Genomic DNA, 17,820 nt, shown 5'->3' on the forward strand with positions numbered 1-17,820 from the left:
GAGCAAATTTGGGAGCAACGGTCCCTGCTACTTCTCTTCCGTCTTTTCCCTTATGAGGGGTGTCCCCTCTGGCTTTTGGCATCCGCGGGCTCTGCTATGGCGAGGCTGCAGCGATCCCTGGCCCCCGCAGCCCGGGCTGAACCAACCCCCCCCAGCCAGATCTTTCCATCTCACTTACTCTCTTAAAAGCACACGCTCTCGCCCCAGGGACACAGGGAAAAAGCTGGCGAACAACAGAGCACTGTAAAAGATTCTGAAGCAGGCTGAAAACAAAAAAGAATCCAAACCTGATTATTTTACAAATATTACTATGAGATATAAGGCTGTTCTGTGCAGGGAGGAGGTGGGTAAGTGCTGCACAAAGCACATCTTTCCCAGAAAAACATCCTGGGGTAAAAGCAGCCATAGCGAGACACAAAACAGCATGCCGGTATTTATTAACGTTGGATGAAATTCAATACTCTCTCTAACACAGAGGAAAATGAACCCTGAGCTCCTTTGCTTTGCTGGACTGGGGACGTGAAGGTAAAATATTTGAGAGCCACTAAACAGTGAGATATAATTTCATTCTAATTTTTTCTTAAATTGCTATTCTTTCATTGTTTTTTTATGGGTTTAATACTGCCCAAACAAAAAAGAAGCAAATCAGCTCTTGTTGGAAATAAAAACAAAACATTAAAACCACAATTCACCATCTATTTGGAAGACGAACAACTGAAAAATTCAAGGACAGTTATGCTGGTTTACAGCACTTGCAATGCTTCTGGTTTTTTTAAATAGCTATGCACTTCCTTGTGCTGGATTTGAGCCATCCTTCAACCTCATAGCGGAGAGCTTCACGAGATTGCAAACCTCGGCCACAGCCACAGCTTGCTGGAATTGCATCATCAATCTTAAGTGTAGTTGAATCCCACTGTTTAGTTGCATCAAATTCTGATCTCAGACCATAAAGAATATTTTTTTTCATCGTTGGCAAAGCATTTCATCAGACTTTCAAAATAATTAGCATCATTTATATATATATATATATTAGCCTCTGTATTTCTCTCACAGCCATTCCTCTCCTTGGTTTCATTTCACTGTGAGCTGTTGTCCATGACAACAGATCACATATAAGTAAGAAAGATAAGTAAAAATATTTTGAAAGAAAGAAAGTTAGAGGAAGAACCAGATATCTGAAAGTGCTAAGTCAGTAGCATGGATGCTAACGACATGAGCCACAGTATAACAGCCCAATTCGAAAATTTTCACACTGAAAAGAGGCATAGGAACAACAGAAAGCAAGAGGTAAGTAGACAGTTGTTCATCTTCTTTACAGTTGAGGTTAAGAGCAAAATAATTTCTAAGATATCCCTGAACAGAGAGACATTTTTAATTACAGGAAATTATATATATTTATTTTTGAAACTTTGTAAGAGCTACTGGAGGCATTTGGACTCCTTAAAAAATACGGCTACGATTTTCAGAAATGACTTATCTCTGTTTTATCTCTAGGTCTTTTGAATGATTCATATTTCCTAAAAGAAGGTGTCCAATATTTTCTACAGATCCTGCAAACCTCAGTGTATCAGAGCGGGCAGATGACAAAAGAGCATCCAGAATTACCACCGTCTCTCGAAAATACTAGTTTTCACTACTTCATACGTGGAGCTTAACAGGACACTAACAGGTATTATCCAGGGCTTACCAGGTATTAGTTCTTCCTGTGCTGAGCCTGGAGCGAGAGGTTGGAGGGAAGCCCAGGGCTACCACCTTGGCTGCAACGCCCGGGCAAGCTCCGAGCACCTCACCCAGGTCTGCACGGGACCAGTGGCGAAAGGACAAATCCGGGCGTTGCATGACAGGAATGTTTTTGCAGAAATAAAGCTGCTTATTTCCGCATTTCAGTGGCGACACTGCATTTGACAAAAATATATTGCGGGGCTGCCATGCAGAGAGTTGTGGCCACCTTTTGAAGGTCCAGCCAACATCCTGAATGTTACTGTTCCACCTATCACGCGCGCTCTCTGCTGCCACGCTCCTGAAGGAGCTTGATGAGCCTTTTTTGATCTGAACAGATACTACAGACTGATATAAGCAAATTTAAAATCTGGAGTGTAGCTATGGCTTAGACTAGAAGAAAAAATGGGAAAGAAAAAAACAAAAAGGGGAAAGATGCTTATTCTGCCACAACCATCTGCCTGACCCTATTCCTTGGACTTGAATAACTTCTGGACAGGCACTGTCTAACAGCTTTCTGTGTTGAATTCAGCAAGCAAGGCACAAACCTGCTCCAGAAAGATCAGGCTTTTCCATCTCTTATGCCACAGGCATCTTCTTATCACTGGCAGAAAGATCTGCTTTTCCTCCAGGAAAGAATTTAGGAACTCCTGACTTTGAATCTGCCTGCTAGGGAGAACTTTAATTGATGTCTGGACCAGTAATGTTATCACCTTTAATCAGAGGGTCATCCAGGTAACTGTTATATACATCTGTATGGTGTAATAGAGCTACCCCAGTCAGTTAAAACATATAATTAGATTTGGGTAGGGCAGTGATAACGAGGAGGAGAAAATGCTCTAAAGTTTATTAAACCTACTGAAACACGAAGAGGTAAAGTGGCAGTGGAATACTTAAAGGTCAGTTTGTGATTAAAAAGATGAGTGTGGAAGAAGTTAATTTCCATCTACAAAGAAACAGGGTTGCAGTTCATCCCAGCCGTCATCTGGGGAAGCTGCAGCTGGAACAATGGTCCAAGCCAGGAGAATCCAGGGGGTGTTTCCATGCTTTGTTTCTTGCTGGTTTGGATGGTCTACAAAGCTTCTGGGACTTCAAATGAAAAATGCGACAAATGAAACACTTTCCCTTAGACTATCACTGCCTACGGAAAAGACAACCATGTACAGTAATTTGCTAGTCTGGAGGCAAGTAGCTCAGCTGAACTGCAAGAACAAAACACTTGTTTTTTGAAATCTCGACCTTTCTTTTCATTTTCCACTGTGTTTCCATTTTCCCTCTGGCACTTGAAATTTTGGGAACTTGTTATACTTGCCTTAACATCTCCCACTTTTACCACGACCCTGATCACATCATTACTCCATAATAGCCTGCTTTTGCTTGCCCGAAATCCTCCTGCAGCTCCCACTTGCTCCTTTTCATGGCTAATCCCGCGATTAGCCAGGCACTCTTTCTGTTCTTCAACACCAAAGTGACACAGGAATCTCCCCCCTGTGCAAAGTTTATCCTTCTGTTCAGGTGAATGAAGAAGAAGAAGGGTTTCTGGGGAACAAAGCAGCGGTAGGTAAAATCCGACCAAATACGTTTTGGAGAAGAAAGACTTTCTGCAGGTTTTTTTCTGTTGTGTTGCTGTTTTAATGAATGTCAAATGCATGCAGAGCCACAGATGTTCATCATTTCTGTGTTATTGTAAAATGAATATAATAGTAATAATAATACTACATCCCATTAAAACTTTAATTAGAAAATACATCTTTTGTCTGTTGTTTAAACTGTTTAATTTTTCTCATCTTCCAGCACTAACACTCATTCTGTGGTTAATTACACCTCTTCACAAAAACGTTACAAGGATATACTCTGCGTAAAAGACTACCCAAAATAAGGCACAGGTCTGCAAACCCTCACACCCACGGGTACTTCCAGTTCTGCAACGCAACACCCTGTGCTTGTTCCCCTGAGCCCACGCCGAGCTTCAGGACTGGCCTGAAGTTTTAGTCATCTTCTGTGGGCATGAGGACACCCCATCACAACCTTGTTTTGGAAGAGTTCAAAGTAACGATAAGCAGAATACCATACTCTGCTGCCACGGTTGTTCTAAAAATAAATACATTCTGCTCTTTTTCCCCAAAAACCTTGCAAAGCCTTTCAACGTCATCGACACCTGGTTAAGTTGGCTATGGAGCTTGTTTCAAACACAAGTTTTCACAAAGTGATTACTATTTAAGTGTGCACTTCCTCTGGCTCACTGTCTACTGCAATTATGCAAATAAGATGCAACTTTATCCTTTCAGTATAATCACATCAAACACAATCGGGCTATATTAAGACTGACTTCAGATGAATGAATTCAGTTCATGTAATGATCTCCTAAATCACCCCATGGGACTATGGCAAAGAAAAGTTTGTCCCAAGGGTGACATCAACTATCAAGACAAATCACTGCGTATCTGGGGGCTGATTCTACAGGAGACCGAGCGCTTCAGACTCTCAGTGGAGTCTCTGTGCGCTGCTGGGATACCCACCGTTACTAAAACCAGGACCTGCCCACAGCATATGTGCAGATAGGTGCAAATGCACCGACACACCCGCGTTTCACGTCTGTGTTTTGAATTGAAGAGTCATGGCTGGGGGAGAAGCGTTATTTGAAAAATGTCTTTTTCTGTATAATGACTGTTTTAGTTTAGCACTTACGTGACCAATAGCTTTACAGATGTCAAAAATCTGATAATCCAAAGGGTGCCATGTACACTTGAGTGTGCAGGCACATTAATTTTCAATGCAACATAACATCTCCTGGCTTTTTAGCCTAACATCTTTCCCTGAAGCGTGAGAAGAGGCTAGCAGCATCACGTATTTCAGGTTGAGGTATGGGAGCTGCAGAGCTCTCTGTTGCCAGTGAAGTTTGCTAGGAATCTTTTTCTAACGCATTACAAATACTATTTAACACAGCGATAAAAGGAAAGAAAAAAATGAAGATGCTCTTGAGGAGTGAAATAATTATTCATCCCTGCTAAAGAATTCCTCACCAAACCCAGTGGGAATTAAGCTGTTGCCTTGACCCGGGGCCCGTGAGCCGCAGGCGGCAGCACGCTGCACACCACTGCACCGAAAGGCGACTGCTAGGCTGGGAGACTGCTCAAGACACGGTCCTTCAGGGCAAATCGAGTTCCATCCTGCTAATTTAGTTTGTTTCCATCGATTTATAGGGAAAATCAAGGCTTCTTATTTCATTTATTTTATGTATTCATCAAAAGAAATGCATTACTAAATTTTAGGAAGCAGATGTTCATTGCTGGATGATAAAAGAACAACATTAAAATGTCTCTTTCCAGTTCTCTTGGATTCGTAGCCAAATGAAATTACTACAACAACAGAAAGAAAAACAAAACAACATCCAGCAGTCTAAATGCAAGAAAGGCAGACAATCCATACAGAAAACAGCCTCGCTAAGCAAAGAAATGCTAATACCTAAGGATTTCTTATTTCTGTAAGTAACAGATTTCACTGGAGGTTTCTCTTAGCCGATGAAACAGAAAAGGATTCATTCCGAAAGGGGAAATGTTGAGTTCTGGAAAACTGCTTCAGGAGAATGGGAATTTGCTCCGTGTTCTTAACCACCCCTTTACCCTTCCTGCTGACAGCTCTAAGCAGATGGCAGATACAGATGGCGATTAGGGATGGATGAACGGGGCTGACAAAGGTAAGGACCAGCCTGAACCTTTCCGAGCGGTCACAGAGCAGCCAGGAGCCATCGGGTACTGAGTGCAGCTGCTGTGCCGGGACCTTCCCCTGCCTCTGCGCTCCTACAAGCACTTCCGTACCTACTTCTGGCTGAGGGGTTTCCCCTTTCCGGAAAGTAACACGCAACTCACGGACTCAAAATGCGTACCTGCTGTATGGCACCCGCTCTTGAAGAATGAACGCGATTATCTACCCAGGCAAAACGTAATGTAAGCATCGCAAACACGTCATCGCACAACCTACGTGGCTGCGAGTGCCAAATGCAGCCGGCCAACTTTTAGGCAATAGTCTGATATATTCATTGAATCAGAAGGTATTTGCGGGCTCAAAGGATGTATTTTTTTTTTTTTGCAGATAGACTAAACACGCTGGCATTTGTTATTTAACCTACTTCCTATACCTGAACCCTTCCACTCTCTGGTTGTCACTTACTGCGCCCCAAAGCAAGCCTCATGTTTCCCATTTTGTCCAATGTGGTTAATGTGTAATATAGAAAGAAAATATTTTAAAACAAACAAACTTGGAAAGTTTTTATTTCTGTGTACTGTTGGCAGGCTTTTTGTTTCTGTGTCAGAAGCCCTCAGGGATGAATACAGAGAATATGAAAAGATTACTAAAATATCCTGGTGTTCAGAAACAAAACACTTCATTGTCTATCAACTTTACGTATTTATGGAGAAGTAACATGTGAAAATGCCTCCAGGGTTTAAAGAACATAAAAAGATGAAGCATATTATATACCTGAGAAGAATAACTAACGACACAGTAAAAACGAATGTAAATATCTGGTTTTCCAGTGAATGAAGACATCAGAACCTATTTTAATGTGGGCAACATGTTCGAGGACTCTTTGGAGCCCCTGCCCGACACAATGCCACGTCCCAGCTGAGGAGTGGGTTTTTCTTTACTCAGCGCCTCCCGTGTAAAGAACATTTCTGTTCATATTACAGAGAACACGGACTCCAATCGGTGAGTTTGGTTTGCCCAGAGGAAGCCATTTGGCTAGTTAAGCATCCATACAGAGAAAAGGGATAACAATTGAGGAAAGATCGGACAACAAACACTTCAGAAGACAAAGAAATGTGTTATGTGAAAAAAAATTCTCGTAATTTTTATATACACATGTATATGTGCAAGTACACGTATTTGTGAAGCACACAAGCACTATGTATAAATAAATATAGTGCTTGATCTGAATGAAATCAAACTTAAGCTAAGTTTCAATGGAAACTGCTGATTTTAAAATGAATTTTTACTTCTTCAGTAAAAAACTTATCCACTGCTTCAGAGATGATACATAAATTGCAAAAAATTTTCTCTTCCTACATACACGATATGATAAGATCATTTCGGTTTACTTTCTTTTAAGTGATAAAGGCCCTGTCAGATCCCCACAGCTGAATCTAAGCTCTGAGATCGTGCCTTTAATAAAGAACTGCTGGTAGCTTCTCAGCTGTGGAAGTAACGTACCTTTTTCAGACGAGGAGTACAGACATTTAGGAAAATTTCGGGAGATGAAGACTTACTCAATGTACTTCATACTCTTTGTATCATACCATGTCTGCACACGTTTATTCACGAAACACATACGAGAAAAAATTACGGGCAATGGGTTTTGTACCCCCAGCGTTTCAGGAAGCAGGAGAGAGTCAGGAGAGCTCTTACCCTCGATGGTTGCTCGCTTGGGCAGGATGGTGATGGCTCCCTCGGCGACATCCTCCTGCTGAAGTAAGGGGCTCACCTTGGAGCCCCACGTGTCCGAGCCCACCCATAGGAAATGACCGACTTGATCTGCCCTCTTAGCGGCCGCAAGGATTTGCCTGCGGAAAAAGAACATTTTGTTCACAAATTAATTTCATTTAAGCATGTAATCGCTTGGGAAAAACGGCGTGTTGCAGCTGCAGAACGAACAGCAACAGCATATTCCTGGAACCAACAGAGCAACGCGCCGTGCAGCGCAGCTTGGGGCTCTCTCAGTTCACCCTATGTCCTCAGACTGAAACCCTGATTCCAGGAAAACTTATCGTTTTGCCATTGACTGTACTGAAACGTTACCCTCACTTTGTGTCTCGTTTTGTAGAGCTGAGCCTCTTGGCCATTGGCAATGCTATCAAAATTTTAAGCTACTTTAAAGTAGCTTAAAGTAAGCTTAAAGTAAGCTTAAAGTAAGAGAGAATATGGAACTCAGGCAAGTGAGAGATGAGGGTCACGCTTATAAAATAATATAAAGAATATTTTAAGAGCAAGTTGGATGTGGTTAAACCTAGTGCGCTTTACGTGGCTGAACCGCGCGTGTCCGAGCCATTTCATCGCTAGCAACCACCAGTTGCCATAAAATAGAGCCTGAACTACTGAATAACACACAGCAGCAGGAGCTTGGAGAGAGCGGCGTCTCCTTACCGCCTCTTTGAGAGGTAAGGTCAGCTCTGCCACCCAACGCGTGAGTAACCCCGTGCCAGGAAAAGCTTCCAGGGCCTGATCAACATCCCCGTTCCCCCGCCACCGTGCTGCACGCTCCGGGGCACCATGCGAGCCAGGGCGGCCAGAGCCGCATCTCCCTGCCTGCCGCTGCCCTCCGCGGTGTCCCCTCCACACCCCCACGCTGCTCTGACCAACAGACACTGCCACTTCGTTACGCCTGCTCTTATCTGCTTTCTCTTTTCCGCATAGCTATCAAGCCCAAACGAATTAATTCCCTCAGCCATCCTTACTTTATGTCCTCATCATTGGCAAAAATAACGATGGCCCTGGCATTGGGAGTTTCTAGGAGCTGCTTGATAATTTTATCGAAGTCGATGGTCTTGTCCTTGCGATCCTGGGGGATTTTCAGGGACTGAGCAATGCAGAGCCCACCTGTCAGAGAAAGGAGAAAGAAGAAAAGGATTCTGTCACTGGAGAGCGCAGGAAAGGCAGCAGGAAATACACAGGGCTGGAAGGGGAGCCTGGGAGGAAGGGAAGCTCCCCGATCGGATCGCTGCCCTTACGGAGCACTTAATCTTCACGTCAAGCTTCCCGAGGGATCCGTGCAGTTAGAGGTTTGCCCAGAGCCCTCACTGCGATGCACACGGTCTGCGTGCCTGGGTCACGGATTAAACAGACGGGCAAACCCAATATCATAGGAAAGCAAAATAAACAAATCAACCAGTCAGTCAGCAGAGGGATGAATAAAAACAACAACAAACAACAGCCTGAGCAAGCTTAAACTGATTTAAAAAAACCAAACCCAACAACAAGAGGCTGAAAGGCAAGTGGTGTTGGCAAGAGCTGAGATTCTTTTTAATTTTGGAAGTGAAGGATATTGAGGGAAAAGGCTTCCACTGAAACAACTTATCTGGAATAGGAAAAGCAAAGGAGTTGAGATATCGGCAAAGCAAAGATTGTTCAAGAAACTCCTTACTAATTCCAATATCCCTCACCAAATGGGATGGAGCTGCCCATCTCAAGATAAAGTACATGGCTGTGAACTGAACTTCTCATAAATACACAGGCAACATTGAAAAAAAGTAGTATCAACACAGCAATAGCGATAAATATATCCGTACAGCCTATACCGAGTTTTAGCACGGTTTACATATTACAATTGTTTAGCTTGTTTTAGGGAGAAAAAGAAAAAAGAAAACAACAACAACAACAACAATCCCATCTCCAGTAACATTCTGCTTGTCATTGTTGGCAGATGAAACCACACTTTTGCCTTCATTATTTTGTTTCCCAGTGATAGACACTTTCATCTTTTATGGCATCTTAGATACCAACTTCCTCAGAATATTGCACAGTGTGTTAATTAATAAAGTATCAGAGATGCGCAATAAGAAACAGCAGCGGGGATGAGTTAATTAAAAGACAGCAGGACAAAGGAGATATTCACAGATATGAGTTAAAATACAGATTTAAAAGTACCGTTAAATGAGGTAATAGAGAAGGTGTGCTCAGGGCGAGAAGACAGAGGAGGAGGTTTATCCACCACCAGCGCACGCTGCCTGCGCTCTGCCAGACGATAACATCGTCATCCTGAACCAGGCAAAGCAGAGGCACAAACACCCGGAGGAAAACCACCGAACAGTCGGAAAGACCCAACGCACGGCCTTAAAATTGCAAAACGTGGCTCTTCTGCAGATCTCTGAGCACTTTTCAAAGTAGGTCAGGATCATTCTTCCTTACGTTAGACGTAGAGAAGCTGAGACGCAGAGGTTGCCTGCAGTCAAGCCAGCTCTGTTGGTACTAGGCTGATCCAAAAACTCCGGGGGGAAAAAAGATTGGGTTTGGTGGGAAGAAATAAAATGGTGAAAAGGAAAGGTTGAGAAAGAATAAAACAGAATAATAACCCCCAAGTTTTTCTCTGACTCAGAGTGTTTAATTGTGTTTTACAGTTATTACAACCCAAAATTATTGCAACCTGAATTTTTTTCTATGCAAGAAAACAATACTGATTTTTAAACGTCAACATTTTTAAATGCGGGAAGTCGCATCACTAGCAAGTTCAAAAAGCTTAAACATTTCTTAAATGCTCTTTCTTTTTACTTTCCCCAGTCAAAACAAGACAGAATCAACTCAAATCCACGAGCAGCGTTATCCAGCTGAAAAGCCCCGTTCGGCACGGACGACATGCCGGTTAAACCCCCGCCTCCCTCCCTAGCCCCCCAGCTCTGGTTTTGAGCCCGAGCCTCCTGCTCCACAGCTGGGCCAGGGCATCTCCCAAGCGCAGGGCACCCGCAGGCAGCCGGAGAGGGGGGGAAGCCATCCGGGTGTCTCTCTTGGGGAAAAAAATCTCTGCACCGAGGCATCATGCCTGAGTTGATTTTAAAGTTATTAGCTGCTCACAGAAAGTGCCCGTGCCCTCCCCGGCACTCCATCACACCCAGCCAAGCTACTTCGAATCTCCCACGAGAGACTCTGATGTCTCTTGTTAAATAAGGATGTGGCAGCTTTGGAGAATTCATTGAGAGAAGAGAAAAAAAAAATCCCAGACCAACCTGCAGAGTGGTACGAAGCTCTGAGATTTGTCACTTGAAAATGTATGCGTTCCCTCCGCGGTGCCCTGTCAAGAGGCTCCCACTTTGACACAGAGAACAGGAGAGGATATATTTTATAGTGTCGAGACCAAAGGCCTTTCGCATGCCGGATGGAGCCATTATTTAGACACCTCTGAAGCTGCTGCAAAACCCCTTTGCAATCCTTCATAACTCTCTGCTGCTTTCATTCAGAAAAAGCTGGCTCTCCCACGAGAGGATTGGAAACAGCCCCAGAGAGCAGACACCAGCGGACGGGCACGCAGAGCAGCGTTCCCCAGCACCAGCAAATGACTTTAGGAGCCTGCTAGATCAGGACAGAAGAATGCCTCCGGGTGCTCACCCCCAGATACCGCGGCTCCACCGAAGGGGAGCGACCCCCCCGCCGGGCGGGCAGGCAGGAACAGACGCAGAAGGGTCTCAGACCTGGCACCCACGGCAGAAAGATTTCTGTAGTTAAGAGTCTATCTACATTAAAGAACCCCTGTATCCAGGGGAAAAAAAAGAAAAATAAACACCCGAGATCAGGTGATACGTTGTTGTTGTAAAACTATTATTAAAAAAAAAATCAGTATTTAATATTAAGTAATTGTGACTTACATGATTTAAGTGCTTGAAAAAAAGGCTAAACTCGTTGGGAAGGCTGCTAGCTCAGCAGCCCACCCTGACAGTAATTACACCTTTTGTGTGGGTCACGCAATCTCTACTGCCTGGATGGAGAAGCCAAAAATCTTATTATAGTCGATAATGATTACAGCTGAACTGAGCATCTTTGGACAGAGAGACAGCTGTGGCCAGGCTCTCAATAGCGAGGAAAAAAAGCCTCTAATGCAATGTACAGCTTCGAAGTATGTAATTTCCACGGGTTTTTTAAAGAAAAGAGGACCCAGGGTGGAGAAAGGAAACAGTTTGACCTTCGGGAGGGCAGACTTCAGCTCCTTTTTGTGACACAGCTCTCGGTTTCTCCCACTGGCGAAGGGGAGTGACAGAGCCCTTTTTTAACACGCCGATCCAGCGGGCAGACGCTGCATTTACCCCGAGGCAGATGGAGAGCTGCTCCTACGGCCGGGATGGTGGAGGAGCTTTCCCAAACGGAGCAGATGATGCGACACCCTGATAACCCTTGTGCCATCTCGGGCACGAAGGGGTTATGGATAAATGGTAAGCAGGAATTACGGATAAAGGGTAAACACCAATGATTAAAGCCCAAATATTTTATCTACGGTATGGTAGCTAGGATACTTTCCATGTCAGAGCAGCAGGAGAGACCGTCATTACCAAGCAACAGCTCGAGCCACACGAGGCAGACCAAGGGCAAAGAAAAAAGGCAGAGAAGTAAGATGCAAAAGGACCGAGACCCAGATAATACAATTCAGACACGGTGATGGATATTCTGATTTTAAACTGCTAGTGTCTTTTCCAGGAAAGCGACACTATTACAAATTGACTAATATGTGCTCCCAGTCACCAAAACGGGTCAACGTGTATTATTTTCTTATTTGCTTTGTTTTGCTCAAGTCCACACCAGGCAGCATTTGACATCAGAGTACGAGCTCTTACTGTAGCAGCAGGGTGATCCATCCCAGCCACCCGACTGTACTCGCCGCATTAGCTTCTGTTTACATCCAAGCTTAGGAGCTTGAATAAAAGTGTTTCCATCTCTGTGGAGGACCTCATGGCAGGCAGAGGCACGCGGCATTTTTCATTCCCTAGCAATAATAGATGCCCGAGGAGTTGGGTGTATATTGTCCAAATGGCACATATAGAATAAGTTTAACTTGCATATTCTCATCCTGCATTCTTATTGCAATAGGAAACATGTGCGCAGTTATTTAAACTGTCAGGTTAATTCACAGTGCTCCCGAGGTAAAAACCTCCAAGGGAATTAAGCTGTAAAAATGTGAAAGTTGCAAATTAAAGATTTTGTCATAGGATTTCTGCAGTAATACATCACCCTTGACGGACTGGAGAAGTGGCAAACGCTCTAACTAGCTACAAACTGCGCCGGCAATGAATGGCAGTCCCGGAGCCGAACCCACGCTGCACCCTGCGACCGAGCCGGGGCTGCTCCGCGCATCGCCCGCGGGCTGCGGGGCACCGGGAGCCTCCCAGCCGCCCCGGGACCGGTCCCACCAGCAGCAGCACCACGCTTAAACCAGCTGGCTACGGAGCGGTCCCGTTGTTTGCTGCGGTTATTTCTGCCCGGTGAGCAAAGAGAGCAGGTAACTGCCTGAGGTTCTGCAACCAAGTGCAAAGGCCATTATGAAGATAACGGATACTGGCGATGAATAAAAGAGACGTGAACTGCGGTATATGTAAGACACATCATTCAAGCCATCCTGCAAGCAGATGCTTAACTCTAACGATGGGATTTTAGAAATTCACGGGAATCGGTATATGAAAGGTGGTCACCACGACGACGATGAGGCAGTCAGTTCCATACCACTCTACCCTTGAAACAATATCTCTTCTAGGCTATGTATCGAAGTCTAACATTGGCATCTTTTTCATCCTGCCCTGCTGCCAGCAAATGTTTTTGTAAGAACATCAAATCTGGGACGCGAACACCAGGAGCAGACCTGGTGGGTTCAGCCTTTCCAGATGCGCCTTTGTCCAACAAGCAAGCCGTGAAAACGCACAATAATCTATGAAAAGGATAAGACAACAAGGCAAACCATTTCCTCAAACAATAACTTGAAAATTATTTGGTTTTACAGCATCTAGTTTTCCCAGTGGATTGTGCCACTTTGGCAAACTGACCCGATTGTTTGGGATTGTTCCCGGCATTAAAATTCCCCACGCCGCGAGGCACTGGCAGCACCCTGAGAAAACACAGAAATGCCAACGTTTCGAATTAACAGCACCTCCAGAATTTTTCTCGCAAACAAAGAAAATGCAAAGTGAAGTTGGGTCCTTTCTCCCTGGCTGGTGAAAAAACAATTTTCCCCCCAGATTTTATTTCTAGTAGAAAAGCCCTCTGAACTTCGTTAGGTCACTGACAAGACTCAATGCAGCAGAGTTGCTGTCTCAAGAAACCTCATTTCTAGTTAATCTCTGCACAAAGAGAACCTTCTTCAGTTTCACTTTGGTCCTTATAATGGCCCCTGCGTTCTCACATGCTCCTGCAGAAGTTTTAATTAAGTGATGCTGGAGACGGAGGAAATTTATCTAAGGTGCCGCTCAGGATGCTGGCAATTAAGGATGTACAAATATATGATTTTTTTGGTTTGGCTGCCAGACTGAAAAAGAAAATTTATAGATTTTGTTGTTGCTAGATCTTCAGTTTTTCTCATTAAAATAGAAAGTCATATAATTAATTTTACCTAACACAACAATCTCCATTTAATCTGAACTGGAAACAGTCATTAGGGACCTGTAGGCAGAAACAAATGAGGAGCTACACAGGAGATCCCAGTGCCCCCCCCCCACCCAACGATTAACACGGTCATCCAAAACCGTGCGTTTCCTCCTTTCCCAGAGAGGTGATGAACTGGTACCTCAGAGTGCCGAGTGTCCTGACCCAGCCATCGCCCGCTGATACCCCGCGGGGGGCACGGTCCCTGCGCCCGTCCGCAGAGCTGCACCATCCCCAGCGGGAACAGGGGACGATCCCGACGTTCAGCCGAAGACCAGCGTCACACCCGCGGTGAGACCCACCAGGCACAGAGGCGAGTTGCTCTCAGGTGCAACAGGGACCCAGCTCTGCCGCACCGGCGCGGCCGTCCCCGAGCTCTTGAGAGCAGCGGGACGAGATGCTCCTCGTGTTCCCCCCCCACTCTCCCCAAGCCAAAGCTGCAGACCGAATTCAGTCTCGGGTTACAAATAGATTTAGGAAGCATGAAATCCCATTTCCCCCCCAAAATTAGTATTCACCAGAAATTTTTTATCCTTCTTTCCAGAAAATTACTATGCAATTAGGAACAGAAGGAAACAGTACTGAAGCTCAGAGAAGGAAAGAGCTGTGAGGGTGATAGAAAAACCCCAGAGGAGCAGGTTAGCGAAGGCAGATGAAAAGGACCGGTTGTGCAACAAGTGGGATAAGACAACATCCGTTTCTTGGTTTCCTGCTTTTTACTTTTAGCAAAATGGCTTACAGGAAGGATTCAGTTTCTTCAACTACTGTCAGGAACGAGGGACCAAACCCGTTCTTTCCCTGCCTGCACAGGGCGCCAGCTTCCTTCTTTTTCCCCTTTCCAACAGATTACGCATGTAAGACTCTGCTTCACAAGCATCCTCAAAAAATATTTTGCTATGAAAACTTTTATAGAGACATTCAAGGAAGTTGGTTTTGAACTCTGGTAATATAGAAAACATTTTGCGAGTACCAAAAAAGCAGAAAAAGGAAGAAAATAAAATAACGAAAATGGTAATTTTTTACAAAAGATGAAAAAATGAAAAGTTTCCTATCTTCAGGCTCTGGAATCGTATGGCACGTTCCCGTTCGGAAAGCACCCATGTTGCAGGGATGGGAAGTGCAGGCACCAAGCCCGGCCCCGCCGTGGGCGCAGCAGCAGACCCCCACCTACCACGCTGTGCTGCCTGCTCGGGTGCCCTGCGAAGGTGCTGGAGCCACCACGCTGCGCTCACGGGTAAACCACCACACTTCCAAGGCTCGCTATCAAAGCGCTTCTTAAATGCCCATTTTACTTCTTCCCTGTTGCGTTTCATTTTCTCATTACCCACGCGAGGAAAGAGGGCTGGATCTGTTCATCCACGGAAAGGAAAAAGCCAGGCTGGTGGCAGGGGACCCTGCGTGGGGCACACGAGTGAGAGCCCCCCGCGCCCCTCTCCTGGGCTGCCTTCGGGACCCACAACAGCATCTCTGTTTTCTGGGGTTCCCATTCCCGGAAAATGGATGAAAACAAAATGGAGAAGTCAAAACGCTGGTGAAGAAATCGTGGCTTCAGCCTCCTGATGGATCCTATGCTGTGAAATAACCAACGTGCTCATCTTGCTGTGATAAAAGGTCTGGTGCTGTGCAGACACAGCATCGAGCCCATCCATTCGCTGAGGAGCGAGTCCCAACAGCACGAGCACTGTAAACGATTATTATCATATGACTTTTTTTTCACGGGAATCCCACTCATGTGTCATAGACGTGGGATAGAGATCGGGCCACATCACGTAATGCTCCAGTTCCCAGGCAGCTCGAGGACAGGCGGGCGAATTGAGCCATCTGGGCGGCAGCAGTTGCAAAGCACACAGGAACTTGGAAGAAGACAGAGAGTCTTAAAAATATCATAGCTGCCTTCCTCTTGCCTGCTGATGGATTCTGTGCCGTGCCTCTGAAAGGCAAAACCTCAGGAGAATTCCCTGCGCAAGTTCAAGCAGTCATGCATTAAATTGTGCGGGGCATTAAACACCTAACTCTGGTATTTAAGGGTAATGGATGTATCTAGTAATCAAAGTGTTGCTTCAGTATCCATGGATACCCATGATTATGTGGTATTTTGATTCTGGTACAACACTAAGTACATTATTCTGCTTCCCTGAAATTCTCCAAGAGCTATTTTTCTTATCACCACTTAATTGGATTATCAGGTAGCAAAAGAGACAGTTTAACACTTTTTCAGATGATTTATCTACAGAGATACTCTTTTGGGGGAATCACTTTTAGCAATACTGAAAACAACGCTTCAGAAAGTTATGTTTGCTATTGCTAATTATTAGAAGGAACTCTCAGTTAATTTGATTAATATGTTACTTTAAAATTAGCAGCTGCCGAAAGCTGCCTCCTGGATGTTTATTACGATTACGGGAACAACACACAAAGCAAGGGGCTCGCACAGTTTCCTTCTGAAAGAAAGGAGCTGATTGCTTTTAAAGACTTTCCGTGCCCCCCCCGGATTTCTCACGCTCACAAGGCTGCCGGCAGCGCCATTACGAGGTCTGGCATTTGTTCCGTTTTGTACCGCAGCAAAGCTGAGCCTGCAGCCACTGCGACCCCGGCTTGGCTGGGGAACGCCTCTGGATTCTCCTCCATTCTTCTCCTCTTCCTCCTGCCCCACTGGAGGGCAGCCCGTCCCCGACGCCCTGCTGCAGAGAGGTGCATGGCACGACATGGCACGGCTCGGCATGGCTTGACACGGCACAGCTCGGCATGGCTTGACATGGCACGGCATGGCATAGCTTGGCATGGTTTGACATGGCTTGAGATGGCACAGCTCGGCATGGCTTGGCATGGCACGGCATGGCACAGCTCGGCATGGCTTGACACGGCACGGCTCGGCATGGCTCAACATGGCATGGTTTGACATGGCTTGACATGGCACGGCTCGGCGTGGCTTGGCATGGCATGGCACGGTTTGACATGGCCTGACATGGCACAGCTCGGCATGGCTACTCCTCTACTGGCAGGGATTTGAAGAGCTTTCTCAGTGCGCACCAGAACAGAAACACTCTAAAATTGGGATTTTATGGAAGGTGAATTGCAATTTAAGTATAGATTAGTCCTGGCTTTTTTAATCTAAACAACAAAAATATCAACTCCTCAAGCGCTGAGGAGTTCAGATAGCCCTGAATGACACCGACGCGGTCCCCCGGTGCCCCTGCCAAGGGACGCGGGCTGCTCAGCCAAGCCCTGCACTGACAGCTCTGCCAAACGAATCCAATGAGCAGGAACCCCCACGTTTCACAAGGGGAAATGAATCAAACAGTTTGACATCAGTTTGGGACAGACCAAAGGAGAGGAATTAATTGGGGAAGAAACAAAATAAACATCAAAGGCATATATTCTTTTTGTTGTACATTTTACTATATATGTCACTGCTGGATTTTGGCATATACTTATATATCCTGCATATACAATTTATTAGCTGCAATGAATTTTACTTCTAAGCCTCATATATTCTGTAGAAGGAAAAGAAACTGGTGGCAGTAACACTGAAGACTGAGTTTAAAGAAGTCACTATTCTCCCCATGTGGAAACTTTGATACTACAATTGAGGATATTTCCCTGAAAAAGCAGAATTACATCCTAAGGGAGGGGGAACGATAAAGATTATTTCATATTCTTGAAATACAGCTGGGCCTGCCAGCTTGCATGCCATCAAACTCCTCACCAGTAAAAGAGTTATTCAAACAACTGACAAAAAAGCCACAAAATCTTCCAGGAACAATCACTGGAAAGTCAATACATGACTCACACCTTTGCTTTAGAGAAGAGCGAACGTTATGCAGCAGGAGCCCGTGTGTCAGGTAGGGTTTTTAAGGGGATTCTTTGTTACATGTGGGAATTCTCATTTATTGTTTTAAATAAAAACCAGAACAACCCCCCCAATGTCCACTTTACAGGATCTGTCATCAGCATCACACAAGAAATAGTAAGAATTTCAGTAAGTTAATCTAGTGTAGG

At 45.0% G+C, this 17,820-nt stretch overlaps 1 protein-coding gene across 5 annotated transcripts in view; it reads right to left on the reverse strand.

Moving 5' to 3' along the window:
- Positions 1-17,820, reverse strand: part of GRM7 (glutamate metabotropic receptor 7) — a 306,193-nt gene that overhangs the window by 136,899 nt on the left and 151,474 nt on the right. For 4 of the 5 annotated variants that reach the window (XR_008578861.1, XM_054838818.1, XM_054838817.1 and 1 more), the window contains exons 3-4: positions 8,169-8,310; positions 7,123-7,277 (exon numbers count right to left, since the gene is read on the reverse strand). The exons of the other annotated variant lie outside the window; for it this stretch is intronic. Coding sequence is in view for 3 of the 4 variants with exons in the window: in XM_054838818.1 (XP_054694793.1) it covers positions 7,123-7,277; positions 8,169-8,310 (297 nt within the window). In the remaining variant the exon portion in view is untranslated. The remainder of the gene's footprint in view (positions 1-7,122; positions 7,278-8,168; positions 8,311-17,820) is intronic. 5 annotated transcript variants of the gene reach the window in all.

The sequence above is a fragment of the Grus americana genome, chromosome 11, assembly GCF_028858705.1.
Source record: "Grus americana isolate bGruAme1 chromosome 11, bGruAme1.mat, whole genome shotgun sequence".
NCBI classification, from domain to species: domain Eukaryota; kingdom Metazoa; phylum Chordata; class Aves; order Gruiformes; family Gruidae; genus Grus; species Grus americana.